Raw genomic sequence first — 25,178 nt, forward strand, 5'->3', positions numbered from 1 at the left:
TGGAAAGTAAAGATAGCACTAAAAACCAGTCATAGTGCCCCAGACCTTGAATCCAAGCACTCAGGAGGCAGAGGCTGGTGGATCTCTGTGAGTTCTAAGCCAGTCAGGATTACATAATGAGACGGGGTCTCAATATATATCTATATCTATATATATTATATATATCTATATATCTAGATATATACATATAAAACTGTTAGAAATTTTGTGTGGCAGTGAACATCTGAAATCCTAGCACCTGGGAAGTGGAGACACAGGATCAGAAACTGAAACTGAAGGGCTATCTCCAGTACAAGGTGAGAAGAGGCTAGCCTGGACAACATGAGCTCCTGGTCTGAAAAACAAAAAAACAAAGCCAATAAAAAAAAGAGGGATAGAATCAGAAACTATTGGCAAGCACATTCAAAGTTGGGGCCTCACAGGGCTCCTCACCTCTGACCTTGCATTTTACCGGGCTGAGCTGCTGAAATTATGACTGAATTCTGTAGTGAAATCAGTATCTTTCTTCCCTCCAAATCAAGATGCATATAATAACTACAACAGAGTCAAATCTATAGTCTAAATTTTATTATCTCCAAGTCACACTGCTGATCACAAATGTGCACCCTTGAAAACAGTGACACACGCACATGGCGAAGTCTTTGCAGTAAACAGTGGACCAGTAGACACTGTCACAGTGTCTTAAGTCTGGGAATCTGGGCATGCGCCCACAGGCTTGAGGAAACATCTTCAGGTTTAAGGCAAAGGGAAGCCTATAAAAGGCACAACCACCAGCTACCCCTGGAAGAACCCCTTAGTTATTTCCTCCTTGGGGGTTACCCCCACCCTGACTCAAGAGTGGTTAGGCCAGCTGTAGGAGGAAGAACGAAAACAGATGCATCACTAGGGAGGGGCAGCACCACTTTTCCCTCAGGTTCTGGAGGAACCCCGGCAGGCATAGCGCTGCAGTAACAGACTTCCACACAGGCACGGGGATGTGGTTCAGTGCCACGGAGAGGAATGACAGGAGGGAGAGCCTTTGCCCAGAAGGTAACTTGCTTCCTTAGGATTGAAGTACAGGATTTTAAACCCTCTGTTTGCAAGTAGGGGAGCAGAATCTGGGGAAAGTAAGTAGTAACATCTAAACACACTTGTAGCAGGGAAGGCATGGATAAGAACTGCAAAGACAAGGCAGACAGACTGCTGGATCATATTTGTCTCTAGAGATGCACTGGTCCACAGCAACTGGGAAGGGGATGTAGTAGAAGGGATGTAAAGAAAAGAAGCAGGGCTCACTAATTCCACTTACCTCAAAGACAGCCCTGAGGACTCGCCATGCATTCCCCTAATCGTGCAGAGGATCTCACTCCATCCTCCCTTTTCACAAAAGCATACAGTTTGTTCTTTCTCCACAACAGAGATTGCCTCTGTGGAGGACTGAAGCCCATCAGTATAGAGGTACTGAAGGAGGCTCAGATTTATAAGACCTACATCCCAAACAAGGGCTCCCGCTCACCCACTCTGAGTTCCCCTCTACAGTGGAATACTGTGTGCAGAGAGCTTCCACAGGGTTAGAGGAGTTAAGAGACTAATGAAGACCAATCACAAGAAAAAGGCCAGCTACTTTTATACTTGGTTGATACAGTCTCAATTTGTGGGAGTCAGGGAGGAGTCAAAAGGGACTCCAGAAAGGGTAGTAAACCAGAATGAACTTGTTTCATGTAAAGTCAGGGAGCAGAGTAGGGAAAAGGAGAAATAAACAAGAATATTAATTTAAAAAGGGTAAGTCAGGCTTTAAAAATGAACATTTAAACAAACAAGCAGGAAGGAACTTCTCTGGGAGCAGAAGACACTTGAAGTTCTGGGGAGAAAGTAAACAACAGTGAGACGCAGGCCTCTGAATTCAGACTCGGAAGCCTTCGCTGTCCAGTCTCTACTCCCGAGTCCAGGCAGCTCAATCGAAGAGTGGAGGTTTCTTCTCTCTCTAGCAGGCCTGTCCTCAGAGGAAGAGGGCCTCTTGTCCTCCAACTGTGGGCTGGCAGGGTCACCCCACATTTTTCTTCTCCCCCGAGTTTTCACCTCTCCTGTTCTATTGAGAGTTAAAAAGAAATGCATGTCAGTGCACCTTTGGGCATTTATATAAGTCTTCTCAGAAGGCCACATTTCTAAATAATGTGGTTTATTTGGCACCAAGGATCAAGTCTGAGATCTTGAACATGCTACATCCTCAGCTTCTAAATAATGTGTTTTAATGACCACAAAACAAAACAACAACAATAAAAATATCCTGGAGTCAGGTGCGGCAGCCCACACCTGTAATCTGAGCAGTCAGGGGTAGAAGCAGGAAGATGGAAAGTTTGAAGCTGGCTAGGGCTATATAGTAAGATCTTTTTTCCTGAACAAGGACCATACTCCTCCAAAGCTCTGAAACAGCCCCATACCCACTCTTCTAGAATCCCTAGAATTGGCTTCTTTGGCTATAACAACTTAAATTCAGAATTTTTTCTGCCTTTCATTAATTTAGATTGGGCTCCTGTATTTTTATTATTCAATTTCCAAAACAAAACTCTGAAGGTAGGGATGGTTTCTCTTCAATTCTGCCCAATGCATTCATAAAACAATTTTCCTGAGCTATCTCATGACTGTAATGTATGGTGCTGAGAACTAGTATGAGCGTCACAGTACACTGGGCACTTACTTTCTCATGATGTCACACTTAATTAGTCACACACTCGGCATTAACTGGAACCCCTGCTTACAACCTGAAATAAAAAAAAATGTAATTTGTTATCATGTCATACAAAAAGACTTCCATTAGCCAGGCATGGTGGCAAACGTCTTCCAGCATCCAGGAGGCAGAGGCAGGTGGATCTCTGAGTAGGCCAGTCTGGTCTACAGATCAAGTTCCAGGACAGCCAGGGATACAAAGAGAAACTCTGTCTCAAAATAAACAAGGAAAAATAAAAAGACTTCCATATAAACATATCTTAAAAGGAAGAGAAACCCCTTAGAGAATCAGAGAAAGCCCACATGCTTAAAGTGTGGGAGTGAGACTCACCTCAGGTGGAGGGGGCTTGATGGTGACTGGCTGGGGCGTCCTCCGGGGTGGGGAGGGTTTGGGCTGCACCTGCTGCTGGGCAGGGTTATAGTAAGTCACTCCTCCATACACCTGTGATGGAGCCTAGGACCCCATATGCCAGGACCCCATAAGCCAGGAGAAAAAAAAAAAAGAATTAACCCAAATTAGGAGAAACAGAAAACATTTGCTAATCACAAAAACAAAAAGCACTTTGATTTTTTTTTGGGGGGGGGGGGGGAGGACAGATGTGGTGGAGCACTTTACATAGTGAGACCCTGTCTCAAAAAAAAAAAAAAAAAAAAAAAAAAAAAAGTGGCACTTCTCCATGGCCTTTGTTCTGCCTCTAGGTTCCTGCCCTAACTTCCTTCAAGGATGGGCAGTGATGCAGAAGTCAAAGGACCCTTTCCTCCCCAGGTTGCACTGATCACACGACTGCTCTTGTTTCATAGCAACAGTGACCCTGGCCAGAACAGTTTCTATGTGAATGTAGCTGGTGTCTTCAGACACCAGGAAGATCCCCTTGTAACTAGAGAAACTGGCAGTTTTGAGCTGGGACGAAAGCTGGATCCTATGCAAGAGCAAGTGCCTTTAACCACTGAGCCATCTTTCCAATTCTTTAAAGTAGTGTTCCACTCTTTCCAGTCCTTCCATTAGTTGGTAAATAGAAAGGCTGAGGTCAGTGATGGCATTCTAGATGTCAGATGGTATCAAGTGCCCTCAGGACAGGGACAGAATACGATGTCCGAGAGAAAAACACACTCCTTGGTACAGCTGAATAAATAACAAATGGGGACACCCATGGTCTACTATAAGATACTAATCCTTGCCGGGCGGTGGTGGCGCATGCCTTTAATCCCAGCACTCGGGAGGCAGAGGCAGGCGGATCTCTGTGAGTTCGAGGCCAGCCTTGTCTACAAGAGCTAGTTCTAGGACAGGCTCTAAAAAAGCTGCAGAGAAACCCTGTCTTGAAAAACCAAAAAAAAAAAAAAAAAAAGAAAAGAAAAGATACTAATTCTTGAAGAAACTGAAGACAGGGCTGGAGAGATGGCTCAGAGGTTAAGAGCACTTGATCTTCCAGAGGTCCTGAGTTCAATTTCCAGCAACCACATAGTGCCTCACAACCATCTGTAATGAGATCTGGTGCCCTCTTCTGGTGTGTAGGCATAAACGCTAGCGCTAGCAACATACTGTATGCATAATCAACCAATTGAGGGGGGGGGGAGGGGGGAGACACGGCAGGTATGGTTTTCCTAAGCACTCAGGAGTCAGAGATTGAGGATCATATATATTTCCCATTAGCGAGACCCTGCCTCAAACAAACAAACAAACAAACAAATAAAAGAGGGGCTGGAGAGATGGCTCAGTGGTTAAGAGCATTGCCTGCTCTTCCAAAGATCCTGAGTTCAATTCTCAGCAACCACATGGTGGCTCACAACCATCTGTAATGAGGTGCCCTCTTCTGGCCTGCAGACACACAGACAGAATATTGCATACATAATAAACAAACAAACAAACAAACAAATAAATATTAAAAATAATGATAAATAAATAAATAAAAGAAAAACTACCGGGCGGTGGTGGCACACGCCTTTAATCCCAGCACTTGGAAGGCAGAGGCAGGTAGTTATCTGTGAGTTCTTCAAGGCCAGCCTGGTCTACAAGAACTAGTTCTAGGACAAGCTCCAAAGCTACAGAGAAACCCTGTCTCGAAAAAAATCAAAAAGAAAAACCGACCCTGCCTCAAATAGACAGACAGATAAATAAATAAAATGAAAAACCGAGACAAAAAACAAGGTCACACTTGGTAGTACAAACCCTTAACCACAGCACTGAGGAGGTGAGTCTCTGTGAATTTGAGATCAGCCTGGTCTATGTGGCAAGTTGCTAGGCCAATAAGGCCTAACATAGTGAGATAACCCATATAAAAAAAAATAACACCAACAAAAAAATAAGAAGCAAAGATAGACATTACATAACCTGCACTTCCAGTTCCTGACCACCAAGGGGCATCCTAGTGCCACACAGGAGAATGAGTGGCATTGAATTGTTCAAGACAGGGTTTCTCTGTAGCTTTGGAGCCTGACCTGGAACTCCCGCTATAGACAGGGCTGGCCTCAAACTCAAAGAATTCAGAGATCCACCTGTCTCTTCCTCCTTCCCGAGTGTTGGGATTAAAGGCATGTGCCACCACTGCCCAGCTTGTAAAACTCTTTTAACATTTTCCCCCACCCCAATCCTGTGTGACATAAAGGATGTACAGCTAGAACATTAGGCATCTTACCTGTGTGTTAGGATACAGATGAGGTGGAGGAGGAGGAGGTAATGCTCCTGGAGCATAAGGGTAACTGGGGTTACCAAAATTCATGACACCTGGAGCAGAGAAGTAAGTAGGAGCAAGCAACTGCTGGGGTGGAGGTTGTCCTGGAGACATGGACACTGGTGGCGGGTAAAGACCCGGATTGGGCAGAGGTGCTGGTGACTGATGGGGATGTAAACCTGAGCAAAGAAAGACAGACAAAAACTGTAAAAGAGGATACCACCTTTTATCACAGAATGCCTTAAATTGGACCACCAAGCACAACAGGTTAGACTGCAATCCTTAAGATGGACTTAAAATTGAGTTTGTTACATAAGTAGCCAGGGTGGTCAGCATCACTGGATAGCGTGACAGTGCTGGAAAGGTAGGGTTTGTAGAGTCCCTAACACAGATTCTTGCACACTATAAGCATACAAGAGGGATGCAAGCTTACCTGGGTGAGGAAGGTGCATTTCTGGCTGTACAATCATGCCCTGTGGAGGCAGTGGGGCGGGGCTATCACCATGGGTATAAATTGGTCCCTGGAACTGCACTGTAAGATATATTGAGAGTCATATAAACCACAAACCTTCATACCATATCAGCAACTCTTTCTGTCCTGCAGACCTTTGATGTTCTAAATCTTCCATATAAAGAAAATGGCAACTAGACAACGTGGGATAACCACTGTGAAGTAGAAGGCTGAGCACTTCATTCCCTTTACAGTGACAAGAAAGGACCCAACAATAAGAAAGAACTCACATGGATCATAGTAATGGCCCTCCATGATGCTGATATGCACAGGAGGAGCAGGGGGTTCTGGCACAGGTCTCTGCCGCTGGGACGAATAACGTTTAGCTCGACCACCCTGGACTCCCTGAGATAAAGAGATTTGGTTAAGACTCCAGAAAAAGCAGGGCAGTGGTGATGCACGCCTTTAATCCCAGCACTTGGGAGGCAGGGGCAGGCGGATATCCGTGAGTTCAAGGCCAGCCTGGTCTACAAAGCAAGTTAGTTCCAGGACAGCCAGGGTTGTGACATAGAGAAACCCTGTCTCGGAAAACCAAACTTATATTGCCTGGCATGACAGTCTAAGCCTAAGAACTCAGAAATCAAAGCAGTAGGACTGAGTTTGAAGCCCACCTGAACTATATATGATATTATGGGCCAGTCTATGTTAAAGAATAAGAGACCATCTCAAACAATAAAAAGAGCTTACTGTGGTTTTTAACAGTGAACAAGTGTGATGGTTTCAATGAGTGAGAACTTTGTCCCCAGTTAGTGGAACTGTTTGGGAAAGATTAGGAGGTGTGTCACTAGGATGGACTTTATGGTTTCAAAAGACTGGGCCATTCCAGGTGTACTCTCTCTGCCTCCTACTTTAGGATCAAATGTAAGCTCTCAGATGTTCCTGCTGCCATGTCTTTGATTTGCTATCATGGTCTCTAGCATTCCGGAACTGGAAGCCCAATGAAATGCATTCTTTTATAAGTTGCCGCGGTCATGTTGGTCTGTCACAGTAACTAAGATCCAGGCATGGTAGTATACACCTTTCAGCTGGGAGGCTGAGACAGACAGATCTCTCTGAGTCCAAGGCCGGCCTATTTTATATAGGGAGCTGCAAGCCTGCCAGAGCGAAACAGTGAGATTCTATCTCAGCACTTCTTTTTGACAGTTTTGGAAGCTGAATCAAGGGTGTCATGCATTCTCTACCACAGAGTATATACAGTCCCAATCCTCCTTCTTCCCATTTTTGTACCATTTCTTCCATCCGGTTAAATGGAGGTGGAGGTCCTGCTCCCATATGGATGTGGTTGGGCATACCTGTAATATACCAAAAAAGTCACTGGTTGAATGCAGATGTATGTGAATAGGAGTCAAAGGTACCATCAAGAAAATAATAAGCGCAGCTGGGCAGTGGTGGTGCATGCCATTAATCCCAGCACTTGGGAGGCAGACAGAACTCTGTCTTGAAAAACCAAAAGAAAAGAAAATAACAAAGGCATTCTTTTCTTTTAAACTAGCACAATTCCGTTTAAAAATGTCTGCTGGTCACTCTTGCAGAGGAGGACTTGAGCTCAGTACCCAGTGACCACATGGAAGCTTACAACCATCTGTAACACTGTAGCACTAGTTCTAGGGGAATTCAATGTCCTTGCCTGTAGTGCACACACATCAACTCAAGTGCACACACATACACATAAAATAAGCTTACTGTCAATGCTAGCTAGCATTTGAAAATGTGCCCCTGTTGCCCAACATCTTTATTATAGCAACAAAGTCCTTGAAAAAAGACTGGAAAATAAACTCAAGCTCAAATTTTTCCTACTAAATAAGGTTTTATATAGAAACTTTGGGAGGATAAAATAAGCACATTAGTAGATATACTATAAAGTGCCGGGCCAAATGTTTTCTAACAACACTAGCTATGAGGAAGACATTACATTCTCGCTGTATAAAAATTACTTAGAATACAGACATGGCTCAATGGTTAAGAACACTAGTGAGTCCTTCTTGCAGAGGACCCAGGTTTGATTCCTAGCACTCACTTGGTGATAAGTAAATAAATTGGGGTGGAGGGATGGCGCATTCCTTTAATCCAAGCACTTGGGAGGCAGAGGCAGGTGGATCTCTTGAGTTTCAGGCCAGCTGGTCTACAAAGCTAGTTCCAGAACAGCCAGAGCAACACAGAAACCTAGTCTCAAAAAAACCTTAAAAAATTAAAAAAAAAATTTTTTTTAGTTAAAAGAAATGCTTTATATAGTCTCCCAAAGATAGTAAAGTATCAGTACAAAAAGTTACACTTCTCTGTCCAGAGATCAACTAACTCTAGGATCATACCGCTTATACTAATTTTTGATGCTCAAAAATCACATGTAAAAGCCCAGAGACTTATGGCCTAGAACTGACCTAAAACCTTCCCTGATAACTAGCTTTTATGGTAACAAAAGACACCATGCAAGTTTCCAAAGGAAGGACGCAATCAACAATACCCAGATAAGACATCTGCGATGCACAATGATGACCGGGGTGGCATGATAGCCCAAGAGTGCAGTGGTGGCACACAAAGCTTGGTGGTAACCAACAGCTCTCTGACTGGACTTAAGATCACTCAACAAGAAGGAAACCATGCCTGCTACTGGAAGCTTAGCCAAGGTAGAGGGGTTAAGGATCTTGGAGGAGAACCTACAACCACCATTTTACTAAGTCAGCATAATCCCTAACTTCATTCTAAATATTTGTCCATAGACCCACAGATAAATGACCACCCATTGAGGAAACTTTCCTTTGCAACAGATGAAGACTATTACAGAAAACCACAACCAGCCAAAATGCAGTTTTGGAGCTCAGTCCCAACAGATACATCTATATAACAACTTCCACACCTAAGAATAAGGGATTGCTGAGGAAGAGGGGGGCAGAAAAATTTTAAGAGCCAAAGGATCAGAGAGTTTCCTGAGAGATTGTATTTCCTAGTATCCTCAGAAGCTACATCCATAAATTCTCACAGACATAAGCTGAACAAGGACAACAACAGACATGCCTAAGTGGACAGTGGAAAAGCCTACTAGGCTTTAACACTATCTCTAAGGACCTATAAGCAACTAAGGAATGCTGAGAGCAGGAGAGTCTTTTTTCTCCCAGGGAAGAACACACCAACTGGTGAGCCAATACCTTACTATCAGCCCTAAAAGCACACATACAAGTAACACACAGACTGAGTAGGGAAGGGGAAAATGATGTAATTATAATCTCAAAAACTAAAATAAAATCACCTGTATCAAAGCAGAGTGCCAAAATTCCCAGTGCTCATGAAGATTTTCAATCTTTAACTTTGGTCTAGAGGGCTAGAGAGATGGCTCAGTGGTTAAGAGCAATGGCTGCTCCTGACTCGGGTTAAATCCCCAGCATCCATATGGCAACTCACAACCACCTATAATTCTATTCCCAAGGGATTTGATGCCTTCTTCTAGCCTCTGTGGGCACTTACACACATGGTGCACAGACGTATGTAGGCAGAACACCTACACACAAAAATAAATAAAATCTCCCCTCCCAAAATAGAAGTTTGGGTTAAATTTCAAAAACTCAATGATACCTGCTAGCGGCATGGCTTTTATTTTATTTTCTGAGACAGGGTTTCTCTGTGTAACCCTGGCTTATCTTGGAGCTCACTCTGTAGACCAGGCTAGCATCAAAGTCAAGAAGAGATCCACCTGCTTTTGCTCCCCTGAGTGTTGTGATTAAAGGTGTGCGCCACCACCTCTCAGTGCTGTATGTGTTTTTAAAATTAACTAAACGTTCAATTCTTCCTTCTAGCCACATCTCAAATACCCCAAAGCACAGCATTTTATATATAGTTCTAATGTCTCTAGGAAACATGTAACCACTGGTTCAAACTATCTTCTGTCCTTCTTTGTGCAAGAGGAGAAAATGAATCTTGACCGAGGCGCTAAAGACTGATGGCAAACAGTGTGTGTACACAGTGGGACAGGCTAACCGGGAATCTACAAGACTGGCTCTATGAAGTAAAGGGAGCTTTCTGTCAGATACTACATCGCTCAGAGGGAAGTCCCAGTGACACAATAAATCTAGTCCCAGGCTGCAAGGCCTACCTCGAAGCTCCCGTGGTTGCAGGAATGAAGGCTGTCCTGGGCTCCAGTTCTGTTCTGCTATATTTAGCTGTGCCACATCTTGCTCCAGTCCACCTGTGGTAGAATCTACTGGACTCTCCCAGTTCCCAGTCTTAGCAGCTGGAGGAGGAGTTGTTTCTGGGATTGTGGCTGCTGAAGTGAGCCCTTCAGATGGAGGAGGAACCTCCTCAGAAGTTTTGACTGCATCCCCAACTTTGGTCCGGGTCCTTCTTGCCCGGGAATAGGATTTCTTCTCAATGGGCCTGTCAGGAGCTGGTGGTACAGTGTCAGGAACAGCAGCTGGTGTCTCCGAGGCCGCCTCTTCTTTCTCAGGACTGCCAAGCAATGGAGCATCTGGTTCTGGAGATGGATCCCTCATAGGAGTCTGCTCCAGACGCCGCGACCGGTAATTAGCTTCATGCTTATGAGTCTCACCAGACCGGCCACCATGCTGCCCACCAACCTCCACAGGCCTAAAACTAGTACGACCTTCCTTGAAGCCCCCAGATCGAGAATAATTCCTGGATGCAGACATGCGGCCAGTACCTGCTGCATTCCTGTTAATAAATGTTCTTGGTGGTAGGGTGCCCCCAGGACCCTGGTGGCGATGGGACTTGTTTGATCGATCACCAATCCAGTTTGGATCTCTTTGTGGGGGACTTCCAAATCTGAAACAGTAAAATTGTAAAGAAAAATGTAAGAAAAGAGACCTCCACATATCTACACAGAGAGTCAGGAAGTTTTGCCATTCCCATACTTACTTAGTCACTTCAAAGAAAGAAATGCATTTAGAAAAGTGAAAGAGTTTGAAAGATCAGTAATTTAGGCTCCTGATTTCCTTACCGAGGTTTTCGGACTCGTCGGGGTTTGATGTCATCAGGATTGTGAGCAGATCGAATATCATAGCCATAAAGAGCAATAAGCTCCTGTCGGGACTTTGGGGCCTGTTCATCTTCACGGAACTTATCATGCTCCCAGCGACCCTCATCCTTCCATAGCTTTCGCTGACGTCCCTTGGGTCTGGACCAAACCAAGCAGAGGTGTCTTGAGATAATTAATACTTTGAAATTATCTCTCTACTAAAATAGTAGCCTATAAATACTTTCTATCTCAGGAGTCACAGATTAAAGGCAGCAGAGGTGTAATAGTTTAGGATCTGGAGACAGATCACTCTGAATCTGGATCCCATCTCCTTTACTACCAACAGTTCCCAAAACATTTTCTTTCTTTCTTTCTTTCTTTTTTTTTTTGTTTTTTTGTTGTTGTTGTTGTTTTTCGAGACACGGTTTCACTGTGGTTTTTGGAGCCTGTCCTGGAACTATCGCTTGTAGACCAGGCTGGCTTCAAACTCACAGAGATCTGCCTGCCTCTGCCTCCCGAGTGCTGGGATTAAAGGCGTGCGCCACTACCGCCCGGCATTCTTTCTTTTTTTAAAAGACAGGACCTCACCACGTTAAATCTGACTGGCCTGGAAACTGCTCTAAGTAGACAAGGCTGGCCGTGACCCCACCTCTCTGAGATCCTGCCTCAGCCTCCCAAGAGCTGGGATCAGGAGTCACACTACCACATCCACCTCTTTCTGCTTGACAGGGTCTCACTAGGTAGGCCAAGCTGGCCCCAAGCTTATAGCCAAACTACTTCAGACTCCTGGGTACTGGGACTACAAGAATAATAACACTTGTCTTAAAATGTTCTGAGTAGTAAAGGAAACGATATAGGTAAAGAAGTCATCAAAGCACCTGACACACACTAAGCACAAGTTAGCCAGCAGCAAGAATAGTGTTAAGAAGGCTGTTACCGGACTTCCTCTTCTTGAGTCTGTCCTCGAAGATCATGCTCAAAGAAGAGCCCTTTCCTGGGTATATAGGCTGGATTTTTCCGATCTTCATCATCATCCAAATGCTTAGGGCCTTTTTTACCCACTTTGTTCTCTACAGGCTCTGTGCTCTCCTGGAAGATAAAGGACTCCTTACTTTTCCATGGAGCTGAGAGGCCCTATGCCAACCCCAAATGGAGGACTATGCTGTGTACTGACCTGTCCATCCCCACTTTGCCTCTCTCCAGTCACAGTGCCTTTAGTATCAGGCTTTTCTTCTCCCTTCTCTTTTACTGAGGACTCAGCAGCATCATTTGCTTCTGATTTCAGCTCTACCTTGGAGTTCTCCTCTTCACTGTATTCTCCTTCTTCACCCTGAAAAAGTATTTTGTTAACTATGGAGATGAGATCTGAAGAGCAAACGTTCACCACAGTGTAGAATAAGAAGCGAGCACTACCAGTACGATGGCACATGTTCACAATCCCAGCAGTGGGGAGGAAGAGACACGAAGACCACGTGTTCAAGATCACTTTCAGCTCCTATTAAGTTAGAGGCCATCTTGTGCTACATGAGATCCTGCCTCAAAAAAACAAAAAACAAAAAACATGGACTAGGAGAGAGCTCAGTTGACAAAATGCTTGCCACAAAAGCATAAGGACCTAAGTCTAGCACCCATGTACAAAGCCAGACATGGTGGTATACACCTGCAATCCCAGAGCTCAAGAGACACAGGAGATTCTTGGGGCTTGTTGGCCAGCTGACCTGACTTAAATGATGAGTCTCTGGTCCTCATAAGAAACCCTGTCTGAAAAAATAAAAAAAGATAGCTCTAAGGAATGACATCTGAGGCTGTCTTCTGTCCTCCATACACACATGCACACACACTAAATAAAAAATAAAACAAACATTACAAGGAATGGGGTTATTAACTCCATGGTAGAGTATTTGCCTAGCATGGCAAGGACCTGAGATCAATTTCTAGCATACATACACTGTGCCAATATTCTTTTTTTTTTCCTCCTTGCTTTTTCGAGACAGGATTTCTCTGTGTAGCCTTGACCATCCTGTAACTCACTCTGTAGACCAATCTGGCCTTGAACTCACAGAGATCCTCCTGCCTCTGCCTCTTGAGTGCCGGGGGTTAAAGGTGTGCAACACCACCATCTGGTCTAAGCCAATATCTTAAGCAAACGTCTAGAGAACAGGGTTCTTTAAAATAGACAAGTGCAATATGCACATATGTCCTCATAAATAGTTCTGTAGCACACAGGTAAGGAATTTTAACAATGGTAGTCTAAGGAAAGGAGCTGGGGGTTATAGATGGAAGACTAACTTGATAGTGCCTTGCTCTCCTTTTCCAGTCTTTTTGTGTAGCTCTGGCTATCCTAGAACTAGCTCTGTAGACCAAGCTGGCCTCAAACTCAGAGGATTACCTGCCTCTGTGTCCCAAGCACTGAGACTGAAGGCATATGCCACCACTGGCTCCTTTCCAAGTCTTAAACATACAGTGTTTAATAATAGAACTCTGTCTTAAATTGAGAATTTTATCATCTCAAAATGCTTTAGGAGACTGGCAGGATGGCTCAGTGAATGGGTAACTGCACTTGCTGCCAAGTCTAAGGACTGGAGTTTGAGCTACAGAAACCCCACAGTACAAAGGGAAAACCTACTCCCACTCCTCTAGCTTCCATACGAATGCCATGGCATGTGTTCACACATACATGTGCACACACAACAGAACTAATTGCTTTTAAAAAATGGATTGAGAGGGCTGGAGAGATGGCTCAGAGGTTAAGAACACTGGCTGTTCTTCAGAGGTCCTGAGTCCAATTCCCAGCAACCACATAATGGCTCATAACCATCTGTAATGAGGTCTGGTGCCCTCTTCTGGCATAGAGGTGTCTTGTATACATAATAAATAAAAAAAAAATTTTTGAAAAATGGATTAAGAGCTGGGCAGTGGTGGCGCATGCCTTTAATCCCAGCACTTTGGAGGCAGAAGCAGGTGGATCTCTGTGAGTTCAAGGCCAGCCTGGTCTACAAGAGCTAGTTCCAGGACAGGCTCTAAAGCTACAGAGAAACCCTATCTTGAAAAACCAAAAAAAAAAAAAAAAAAAAAAAAAAAAAAAAAAAAAAAAAAGATTAAGAGTAGAAATTTAGAAATTACCAATCTTTCTGATTATGTAGCTTCATTGAGGGGGCACACACCTATAATCCCAGCAACTCAGGAAGTGGAGGTAAGAAGATTGAGAGTTCAACGCTAGCCATCACCTTAATATCCTATCTTAAAAAACAAAACAGAATTCTTTTGAATCTAGGATCTCCAACTCTCACAGGATTTCTATAACCAAACTAAGAAAACATGAAAACAAAAGTTTTCCATGGCTCCTGTGGTCAGAGGACAATTTGAGAGTCAGTTCTCTCCTTCTACAAGTGGGTTCCAGAAACTAAACTCAGGTTGGCAGGCTTTATGGCAAGTACGCTTACTCACTGAGTAATCTCGGTCTCCATGCCCCCTCTTGTGGAGATAGGGATGGAATCCAGGGCCTGAGTATTTATAGATTTACTCTACCACTGAACTATAGTTCCAGCTTGTTTACAGTCCAATGACCTAACTTTTCCCCTCCTTACTATGAATCAAACCTCAGGTCCTCAAACAGGCAAGACGAGCACTAACTACTAAGTTATGTGCACTACAGGCCCAAGTCATACAAGTTTGTTGTTGTTTAGAGACAAGAGTCTCACTACTACATAGCCCTGGCTGGTTTGAACTTGTTCTGTAGATCAATGGTTGCTTAGAACACAGAGATCTGCCTGCCTCTGCCTCCTAAGTGCTAGAATTAAAGGCATGTACTCCCATGCCCAGCTTCTAAAATTACATTTTTAAAAATATTCATTCATTCTTGTGTATGATTGACCTTCTTCAAGCACACGAAAAGGGGGAATCAGATCCCATTACAGATGGTTCTGAGCCACCCGTGATTGCTGGGAATTGAACTCAGGACCTCTGGAAGAGCAGCTAGTGCCCCTAGGATTGTATTTTTTTATGTCTATGATAGGAGTACTGAATCTCCTACAGCATGAGATTCCAAGAGAAAACAAACACTATCCATAATAACATCCTAAAATTAAGATTTTTATCTGGAAAATCTTAGAGAACCAGCTGCATAGAAATGAAAATGAACAATGCATGAGTGCACTCTCTGAACAATTATTCCCTCATTACCACTCCCTTTTTTTTTCTAAGACAAGATCTTGCCATGTAGTCTTGACTGGCCTGGAACTTGCCATGTGGTTGGGGTTGGCCTCAAACCTGTCTCTCCCTCCTGGTGCTGGGATTAAATATGTGAGCCACCACACTTTTTTTCTCTCTCTCTCTTAACACACAAGTTTGAATAATACAGATCCTGACAATGTTAGGTCTTCCCGGTTGGTGATGGTGCACGCCTTTAATCCTAGCACTGGGGAGGGAGAGGCAGGCAGGATCTCTGTGAGTTTGAAGACAGCCAAAGCTGTGGCGGGAGCAGGGATATCATTCGACACTAAAGTGGGTCAAGAAATGAAGGAACAGCCAGCTCCACAGAGGGAAAAGCAGTGGCTTTAAAATATGGTCATACTCTTTTCCCATTCTCTCCAAATCTGATGCTTTGGAGACCTATGTGGATTACAGAGGCAAGTTTAAAGAAATGGGCTGAAGGGAAGGTGGTTTAGGCCATTAATAACGTGCTAAACCTCTACCACCTGTTGGATGTGTGCACACTGGTCTCTCATTCTCCTACTGTACCTGGCACCTCACCTAAATCAGATGCCTTCTCACTTCAGGCTAGCCTACCAGGACCTGGCCAAAGACACCATGTGACAGTCCTGGCTAGGCTAGAAGCTTTCAGTGTTCTACTCTTTTTATCAAATAAAGCTAAGCTTGCCTAGTTGACCTAGACAAACAAACCAATTAATTCCTCTTCCATTCTTTCTATTTCTTGTTGACACTCTAAGCCACTCCTCATCTGGATATTTTGTCTTCAAGGTGTTTTGCGTAACAATTCTCAGAAAAGAGATGGAGAACTAAAGGAGCTTCACTACACCTGCACTGTGACAATCCAGTCTTTATATACAGTTTAACAAGCAATCTTCCTTCTTTTCATGCCCTGCAATTATATTGTTTTCCTTCTATTTGCGGATGAGAGGATGGTAATCATTCAGTACTTTCCTTAATTCTAGGTTATGCAGCAGACAAACAAGAATTTCTGATGTAGGTACACACTTCTTCACTATGTTCCTCTACTCATATGCTCTCTGGATTTCAACCTTAAAAGAAACTTATTTAGTTATTTATTAAATTGCATTTATTATGTATAGTGTTGTACCTGCATGTATGCCTGCATGCCAGAACAGGGCACTAAAAATGGTTGTGAGCCACCATGTGGTTGCTGGGAATTGAACTCAGGACTTCTGGAAGAGCAGCCAGTGTTCTTAACCCCTGAGTCATCTCTCCAGACCCAGAAATTTATTTTTGTTCTATGCACATATGTGCACATGGATGTTTATTAAGTGTACTACATGCATGCAGAAACCTGTGGTTGTCAGGAGGCATAAGATTCCCTGGAACTGGAGTTACAGGTAGTTGTGAGCTGACACGTGGGTGCTGGGAACAGAATCAGGGTCCTCTGCAAACACATAGCCACTGGTTTCCTACCTTCACCTCTGCCTTTTCTTTCTCCTTCTTGAGGCAGCTGTAGGCTGGCTTTGACCTAGTGTGTTATCACTATCTCAAGAGCAAGATTTATAGGTATGCTACCATGTCCAGTTAATTAATTTTAAAGATTTAAAAACAGTATCAGCAGGGGGCTGGAGAGGTGGCTCAGAGGTTAAGAGCAGTGGCTGCTCTTCCAGAGGTCCTGAGTTCAATTCCCAGCAACCACATGGTGGCTCACAACCATCTGTAATGAGGTCTGGTGCCCTCTTCTGGCCTGCAGCATACATGCAGGCAGAACATTGTATACATAATAAATAAATAAAATAGTATTAGCACTACTCGAGGAAACTTTTATACAACTCTTTAGGCTGTAATAGAATGTCAATGAGGAAATTTATACATTCCTATTGAGAAAGTAATTTTGGTGGGAGTAATGATACACACCTTTGATCCCAGTTTAGGGAGGCAGAAGCAGGCAGATATGTGAATTTGAGGCTAGACTGGTCTATACATAGTGAGTTCCAGACCAACCAGGGCTACAAAGTGAGAGCCAATACACAAACACAAAGAAAAAAAACTAATTTTGTTAACGGGGCAAAAAAACTGAGGAGTGCTGAGGAGACTTCAAATCAGACTCAAAGCCTATAGTCCTTGTATGCTCCACCCCCACACTAATAAATATCAAAGATGCGTGTTCAAGTGTGCTGTGGAATATTATTTTAAGCTGTGTTACTTTGCCTGTCTAAAACGCCTGATTGGTCTAATAAAGAGCTGAATGGCCAACAGCAAGACAAGAGAGAGAAATAGGTAGGGCTGGCAGGCAGAGAGAATAAACAGAAGGTGAAATCTGTGGAAAAAAAGATCTAAAAGCAAGAAAATCAAGGAGTGCGAAAAGAAGGGGCCAGCCACCCAGGCAGCCACAGAGTAAGAGTGAAAGATATAAAGAAAAGGAAAAAGCCCAGAGTCAAAAGGTAGATGAGTAATTTAAGAAAAGCGGGCTAGAAATAAGCCAAGCTAAAGTCAAGCTAGAGTCTCTGTGTGTGATTATTTGGGAGATGGGTGGTGGGACACCAGAGTAAAGAGGAATAAAACAACCAATGACACAGTGTCTGCAAAGGCTAGAAAAAGACGTCAGTTCCCACGGAGCCAAAGTCACAGGTGCTGTGAGACACCCCAAAGTGGGCCTGGGAACTGGGAACTGAATTCAGGTCCTCTGAAAGAACAGCAAGTGCTCTTAACTGCTGAGCTATCTTCTCCAGCCCCTTATCTAATTTTAAATAAATTTTAAAGATTTTGTTTATTGGGGGAATGGAGAGATGCTCAGTGGTTAAGAACAGACTGCTTTTCTAGAGGACCAGGGTTTGATTCCCAGCACCCACATGGCAGCTCATAACTGTTTGTAACTCAAGATCTGACACCTTCACACAGACATACATGCTGTTTGTAATCTAATGAATAAAGCTTGCCTGAAGATCAGAATGCACAGCTATGTCACTAGTTAGCCACAGAGGCCAGGTAGTGGTGGCACACACTTTTAATCCCAGCACTTAGGAGACTGAGGCAGAGGGATCTCTGACTTCAAGACTACCCTGGGCTACACGAGATTTAATCTGTCTAAAAGAGAAACAGCTCACACAAAAATCACACACCTTTAATCCCAGCACAGGAGTGATATGGCTGGACAGAGAGAGGAATATAAGAAGATAGGAGCTCAGATGCATCTGAGGATTAGTAGACAGGATTGCCCCTTTTTATCTGAGCATTGGTAGAACTCTCTAGTGGCTGGCTGCTCTGCTTCTCTGATCCTTCAGCTTTCACCCCTAATATCTGACTCCTAATTCTTATTATTACGAACAATTAGAATTTGTGCTACGACACATCTTTTTGATTGTTTTGTAATACTGGAGAGTGAATCCAGGGCCTTGAAAATCCTTAACAGTCTACCACTGAGCTACAGCCCCAACCCCCTTTCAATTTTTGTTTTTTGAGAAAGGGTTTATCTGTGTAACCCTGGTTGTCCTGGAACTTGCTCTGTAGAGCAGGCTGGCCTCAAGCTCACAAAGATCTGCCTGCCTGTGCTTCCTGAGTGATGGATGAGCCACTGCCACCCGGCCCTTTACAAATTTTTATTCTGAAGCCTGGTATGAAGGATATGCTAAGGCAGAGAGGCAGGTGGATGTCTGTGAGTTCAGGGCAGGCTTGACCAACAAAGCAAATTCCAGACTAGCCAGTACATATAGATCCTGCCTCAAATTAAAAGAAGAAAAAAAAAATCTCTGTTGCCAGGCTGGCCTTTATGATCCTCCTGCCTCACCTTCTCAAGTATCTGAGATTACAGATGAATACCACCTCGCCCAGGTTCAGCAACACAGTTTATTTCTCTTTAAATTTCAACATGGAATGACAGCTTCTAGACAGCAAACCCCAAAGTTTTAGACAATATTTACAACAAAACTATGTTAACCAGCTATGTCTTAAACTTTCAACTCTAACTGTATAAACCAAAGCACTGACAGCCACAGATAGCATGTGCATAACACCAGTTTAGGAGGAAGCAGAGATGTAAATGGACCAAAGGATAGGGAAACTCTGAAATGAGCCCAGAAGCAGTTACCATGTAAAGGAAAAGTTATGGTACACTCTAAAGGTTACATTAACCCAGCTGCCAAAGCTCCTTCTAGAACATGAACAGCAAGAAGAGACTTACTGAGAAGAGAATCGAATCAATCAGCACAGGGAAGTTCTAGAACAAGCTGGGAAGAAGAACGAAAACAAGAAACCTCAGAAAGCTTCCTTTATTTTTTAACATCACAGGAAAATGGGAAGAGGGAGCTCTATGAAGTTAGAAAAGGTACAGTACCCTAAACCATGCTTTCTTCTAAAGGCTTAGGAAAAGCAAGTTTACACGAAAATGAATAGGTAACGGCTGGAGAGACATTGTTGCTCTTGCAGAGGACGCAGGGTTAAACCCCAGGGCTCACACAGTGGCTCACAGTCATCAATTCTCAAATTCGGGGTCTGACCTAGAGGGCACTACAAAGACATGTGCTACACACACGTAAGGCTAAGCACTCATACACTCACACATATAAAATAAATCTTAAAAACAATTATGCCTTACGTCTACCCTCCTTATGACCATTGTATAAATGGGGGCCTTTTAATAACCCCTCCCCCCACCTGCCCGATGGCACAACGTACCCAAAGAAAAAAAGGTTTCCATTCAAGGGCAGAAGCTTGTGGTTAAGAAAAAGAAGGTTTAGGCCAGCTAGGGCTGTAGACAGAGAGACCCTGTCTCAAAAATAAAAGAATAAATAAATAAAAATAACTGGGCATGCTTTCCTCTTAACACCTCCATTAGATTCTCTTTAGATTATCCTTGAGTAATTTTTGGTTTTGTTAACTTTTTTCCTTCTTTCCTTTTTCTGGAAGGGTGTCACTATGTAGCTCTGGCTAGCCTGGAACTTGCTGAGTAGACCAGGCTGGCCTCAGACTCAGAGACCCACCTGTCTTTGCCTCCCACTACTAGGATTAAAAGTGTGCACCGCCATGCCCAGGTTTCCTTCTTTTCATCAACAACCTCAACTAACTGCCTCATTCCGACTTGTCCTGAAATCCTTTGCTGTGGCATCCACCAAGAAACCCCTCAAAGTTTTTAGAAGGGTTCCACAGGCTGAACTGCCAGCAACACTGAACTGCCTTTTCTGCTGCAGCTGAGTCACATATAAGGGGATTAAAACAACAACAACAGCAGCAGCATTCCTACACAATAAAGGCATGCCATGGATATATCCTATCAAAAGTACAATTTCACACACCTTTAATCCCAGCACTCGGGAGGCAGAGGCAGGTGGGTCTGTGAGTTCCCGACCACCCTGGTTTATAGAGCAAGTTCCAGGACAGCCAAGGCTACACAGAGAAACTCTGTCCTAAAAAACCAAAAGAAAAAAAAAAAAGAAAATATATTGCCTCCTTATGGTGGGTGGCAGTGGTGCATGCCTTTGACTCCAGCACTTGAGAGGCAGAAGTAAGTAGATCTCTATGAATTCGAGGCCAGCCTGGTCTACAAAGTGAGTTCAAGGACAGCCAACGATATGGAGAAACAGCGTCTTATAAACTTAAAAAGAAATGGATTTGTTTGTTCTTAAAACATTCCAAACCTGGTTGAGTGTTGCTTAATGTCAGAACATCAGCCTCATAGAGGCAAGCCCCGAATTGGATCATGACAAATTAATTTATGTGCTGCTGAAGGGAGCATGCAAAAATAAACTTTAAAAGCCATCGAAAACTTAACCCACCACTCAATTCCTGAGTATTGTCTCCTTTTTAGTTATTAACACCATTAATCAATCTAGACACTGACTCCTTCTTATTTAATGGGGGCAGGGGGCCTATTAGTCCAACCACTATAACCCTCACACAGGTCCACCTCTTGCTATGTCACCAGCTGTCTAGGGAACCATAATCTCAATTCTTAGACTACCTTAGAAAACATTTTTTACACCTTTTTTTTTTTTTTTTTTTGGTTTTTTTTCGAGACAGGGTTTCCCTGTAGTTTCTAGAGTCTGTCCTGGAACTAGCTCTTGTAGACCAGGCTGGCCTCGAAATCAGAGATCCGCCTGCCTCTGCCTCCCCAGTGCTGGGACTAAAGGCTGGCCAGCTTTTTTTTCTTAAATGTCTAGTTTGTAGTCTTGCCTCACCTTCAGTTGATGCTGTTCATTTAAACCTTCTGTGCAATTTCTTTCTGTGCTCTCAGAATTACACCCAAACTCCTTTATAAACAGGACGGTGAGCCACTATGAACTTACAGTCAGCAGCTGGAGGCTCAGCAGTTAAAAGCATTCACTGTTCTTGCGAACGACCTGGGTTCAGTTCCCACTACCCACACGGAAGCTCACAATCATGGTACATACATATAAATTCAGGCAAACCACACATATACATAAAATAAACAATCTTAAAAAAAAGTTTCATTTTCTGTTTTTTTTTTTCTTCCCCAGACAGGGTGGTCTTGCTTATAGCCCAGGATGGCCCTGAACTTAAAACAATCTTCTTGTCCCTGCCTAAGTACTAGAATTTGAATAGTATGTCTGTACAGAGATGTGCACATATGTAAACATGCATGTGGAGCTCAGAGGATCAGGAAAGATGTCCATCTTAGTTTCTGACACAGGGTCTCCATGGTTTAGAGCTCACCAAGAAGGCTAGACTGTGGCTTGCCTGCAAGCTCCAGAGATCTGTTTCTGCCTGTATTACACATGCCAACACACCCAACTTTTTACAGTGGTTCTAGGGATTGAATTCAGGCCCTCTTTACCAACTGAGCCATCTCTCCAGCCCTTATTTGAATTTATGTTTTGCTGAGTTGATTTCTGTGCCACAAGCTTTTGTTTTCTCAGTTTTTCTAGACACTGCTTTCTTCTACAGTAGGAATTGACATGATGTTTACTGTTACATCTCCCACGACGTTAAGACAGTCAAAATTCTAGTAGATTTATAGGTTAAGAGCTGAGGTAGTAGCCTCAATGGTAGAACCCTTTTCTGCATGCACCTCCATGTAGGCTCAAGTTCCAGAATCACAAAACAAACAAATCAAGAAAGCTAACTAATGAAACAAAAATATTTATAGAACAAATCCTTGACCCACAACAATCCAATTCTCCCCAAATATAACCCCATCGCTAAAATATAAAACAATTCTGGGACAGGGAATTCTAGGACAAAGTTATTCTGAAAGTATCTACAGTTATTTATCCAATCAAAACCAAACATGCTGTCTGCCTTGGGAAACACTCCCATAGACACCAAAAAGCCCTATCCATAAAATAAGGGATGGATTCCCCCCCCCCATAAACTACACAGAATGGGGGTGTGTGTGAGTGTGTCCAAGTGGCTGTGTTTTCAACCTAGACAGTATAAAGTGAACAGGCAAACATCCCGTAAAGGACTTCAGCATCTTCTCATTCTCTGCCTCAGAAATGCACTTGTTCAAATGAGAATAAACCAACTAACACTGTGATCCATAGCCTGAAGAGGTGTGGCTTCAAGTTGCTGTCATTAGCTTAACAAGATCTTCTCTCTCTTTTTTTTTTTTGTCTTTGTTTTTTGAGACAGGGTTTCTCTGTATAGCCCTGCTGTCCTGAACTTGCTCCACAGATCAGGCTGGCCTTGAACTCACCAAGACCTGCCTACCTTTGCCTGCCCAGCTGGGATTAAAGACTTGTGCCACTACTGCTCACCCTCTACCCCCGCTCACCCTCCACCCCTCCACCCCCCCCCCCCCCCCCCCCCCCCCCCCCCCCCCCCGCTTCTAACAGATTTTTAAAAGCATAAATGAAGAACACACATGTCAGGGAATTTTGGTACCACACAAACGTAGATTCTTAAAAGACATTTTCTGACTTACACCATAAGGAAAAAGAATCTATCACACTCACTTCTGAATCTTCTGCACTTTCATAATCGGAAAGGACAGCTGAAAGGAAAACACAAATACGTGAAGGGGAGGCGTAAACAACAAACAGTAATTATAGCTACATTCCTGACGGCTCGCTTTGCATCAGGCTAAAATCCTCACTTAACTTGGGCAGCGTCTTTTGAGGCACATAAAACGATGGCTTCTATTTATTTACTGATGGAGAAGTATGTGGCACTGCTGACAAAAAGCTCCGCTATTGGCAGGTGGTTCTCTGAGTAACTGCAGTGTACTCAACCTGTCACCATCCAAAAAGGAACCAAAACAACCATGCTTGGAATCACTGTGGTACAAAAAGCCACTCCTGGGCACACCTCCCGAAAAAACCAAAACCAGAATCAAAAACAAACAAACCAACAAAAAACCCTTAACAATCTGAGAGAAACCCAGTGTTAGAAATGCGTGGCCTAGGTTTCTGTCCAAACACCTCATCATGATGAATTAAAAACCACTCACCGTCGCCTTCCATGCCATCTTCACTCTCCTGAGAGGAAGAAGATGACACGGGTTAGAGGAGTCATTTCCAGATGTGGAGAGCCCACCCGCAAATAAATGTGAAGGGAGAACTGAAGACTCAACACAAACGGTCGACTAGGGATATGGAGAAAGGTAAACCGTTCTAAGTTACCATCAAGAAGGCCGATCCCCTACACCTCCAGCCCCAGTCGTGTGTCAACACCCACACGGCACGGCCGGGGCTCGGAAGCCACCCATCCCTGGGGCTAGGGGTGGCTGCAGACTCGCAGCGGGACAACCTTCCTCTCTACCGGGAGGCCCGGCGTTTCGCAGCACCTCCACCCCGCCCCCTGCCGGGTCGCCGCCCGGCAAGCGCTCACTCACACACTCCGACTCCTCTGCGCTCTTGGCGCCCCCGCTCTCCACCCGCCGCAGATGCAGGCCCCCGCCGCGGCCGCCGCGCTGAGAAGGTAGCGAGCCACTACCGCCGCCTCCGGCGCTCCCGCTGCAGCTGCCGCCGCCCCGCGCCGGAGAGCCGCTGTCGGAACCCGAAGCACCAGACTCTTCGTCCTCGGTGTCCTGGGAAGCGCGCTGCCGACGCCGGTCCGCCATCTTACGGAGAACGGCCACCGCTGGTTAGCTCCTTACGCACCACGCCCGTCGCGGAGGCTGCCGGGAGGCTCGAGAGCAGTCCCGGCGTGCTTCACGTCCGGCGCGGGCCGCCTCTCTTCCCGCGGGGCGGGGCCTGCGCCCTGCGGCACGTTTGCGGGAGTGCGAGATTACGTCTGTCGGTGATGTAAGGGGGCGTGGCTCGGCCCTGCATTTCCCCTGTGCGGGCACAGGGCCTGGGGATTGGTCCCCTGCGGCTTCTCTGGGTGCTTAGCTCGGCCATCTTGAGTTTTCCTTGGAGAGGGCTTCGACCTGTTACAGCTCCAATGCGGAGCTGGAGCTGTTGCATGATTGTGGTTTTCCATTTCTTGTTTTCCCCTGAATTTTAGACGGAGCAGCATGCTGTATTCCTTCGCATGATAAAACTACAAATCCAGGTGAAAAAGCCTTAGTTCTATGTCAGATTTGCCAGCTCTTCACCTCAGCCTAAATTTAGGGAAAAGGAGAAATTGCAGTGGAGACACAGAACTAAATACTGTGGCGTTTTCTGTGTGTATTCAAATTTTTCTTACTCTGTGTCTACCCAACCCAGTTATCACATTTTTAGTAGTTCAGGTTGGTAGGACACTTAGGGGCTGGATCATCCTTTGATACATAGAGACCAGTTTTGGAATCATGTCTCCAAAAAAAGAAAAAAAAATGTTTAGGGATATTAGAAATCTAGTGTTTAAAATCCTGATGTGTTGTTACCTGACAGAAAATGTTTTGGGCATTTGTCAGCAATGAAAAAAACCTCAATACTGCTACCTCGAAAGTTTGTAAACTAAATTAGTGGTGCACGTTGATAATATACATCAAATCGCCATGTGGTAACAGGATTCTGAGCTGTTTTTCTAAATAAGGACCCCATGGCTTACCAGACTCATAAGAGACCAGAAGGACTCATGTTTGCAGGGTCTGGTTCTCTCAACTGGAGAAAGGTGACCAAATGTATAAAACAGTTCAGCTCCAAAACCAACTGCCTGGATTCAAAATGGAGGACGCATGATTAATAATAATATCCATCACAAGCTAAACTGATGAGTAGGACGCCAGGTTTACTGTCTGAATAAGGAAAAGGATAGTCTGCCACTTTGTCCT

General features: G+C 44.2%; 1 protein-coding gene across 1 annotated transcript; it reads right to left on the reverse strand.

Annotated features, from left to right (window-relative positions):
• Nucleotides 1-545: 545 nt before the first annotated feature.
• Nucleotides 546-24,114, reverse strand: Casc3 (CASC3 exon junction complex subunit). Its single transcript, XM_038328359.1, has 14 exons — nt 23,814-24,114; nt 23,430-23,457; nt 22,936-22,973; nt 12,024-12,179; nt 11,787-11,938; nt 10,832-11,008; nt 9,971-10,656; nt 7,114-7,178; nt 6,117-6,231; nt 5,809-5,907; nt 5,340-5,554; nt 3,038-3,160; nt 2,678-2,741; nt 546-2,068 (listed from the first exon to the last, which is right to left on the reverse strand). The coding sequence occupies exons 1-13, from the start codon at nt 24,039-24,041 to the stop codon at nt 2,718-2,720; spliced, it is 2,106 nt and encodes a 701-aa protein (XP_038184287.1). The 5' UTR covers nt 24,042-24,114; the 3' UTR covers nt 546-2,068; nt 2,678-2,717.
• Nucleotides 24,115-25,178: the final 1,064 nt, after the last annotated feature.

The sequence above is a fragment of the Arvicola amphibius genome, chromosome 4 (assembly GCF_903992535.2).
Source record: "Arvicola amphibius chromosome 4, mArvAmp1.2, whole genome shotgun sequence".
NCBI classification, from domain to species: domain Eukaryota; kingdom Metazoa; phylum Chordata; class Mammalia; order Rodentia; family Cricetidae; genus Arvicola; species Arvicola amphibius.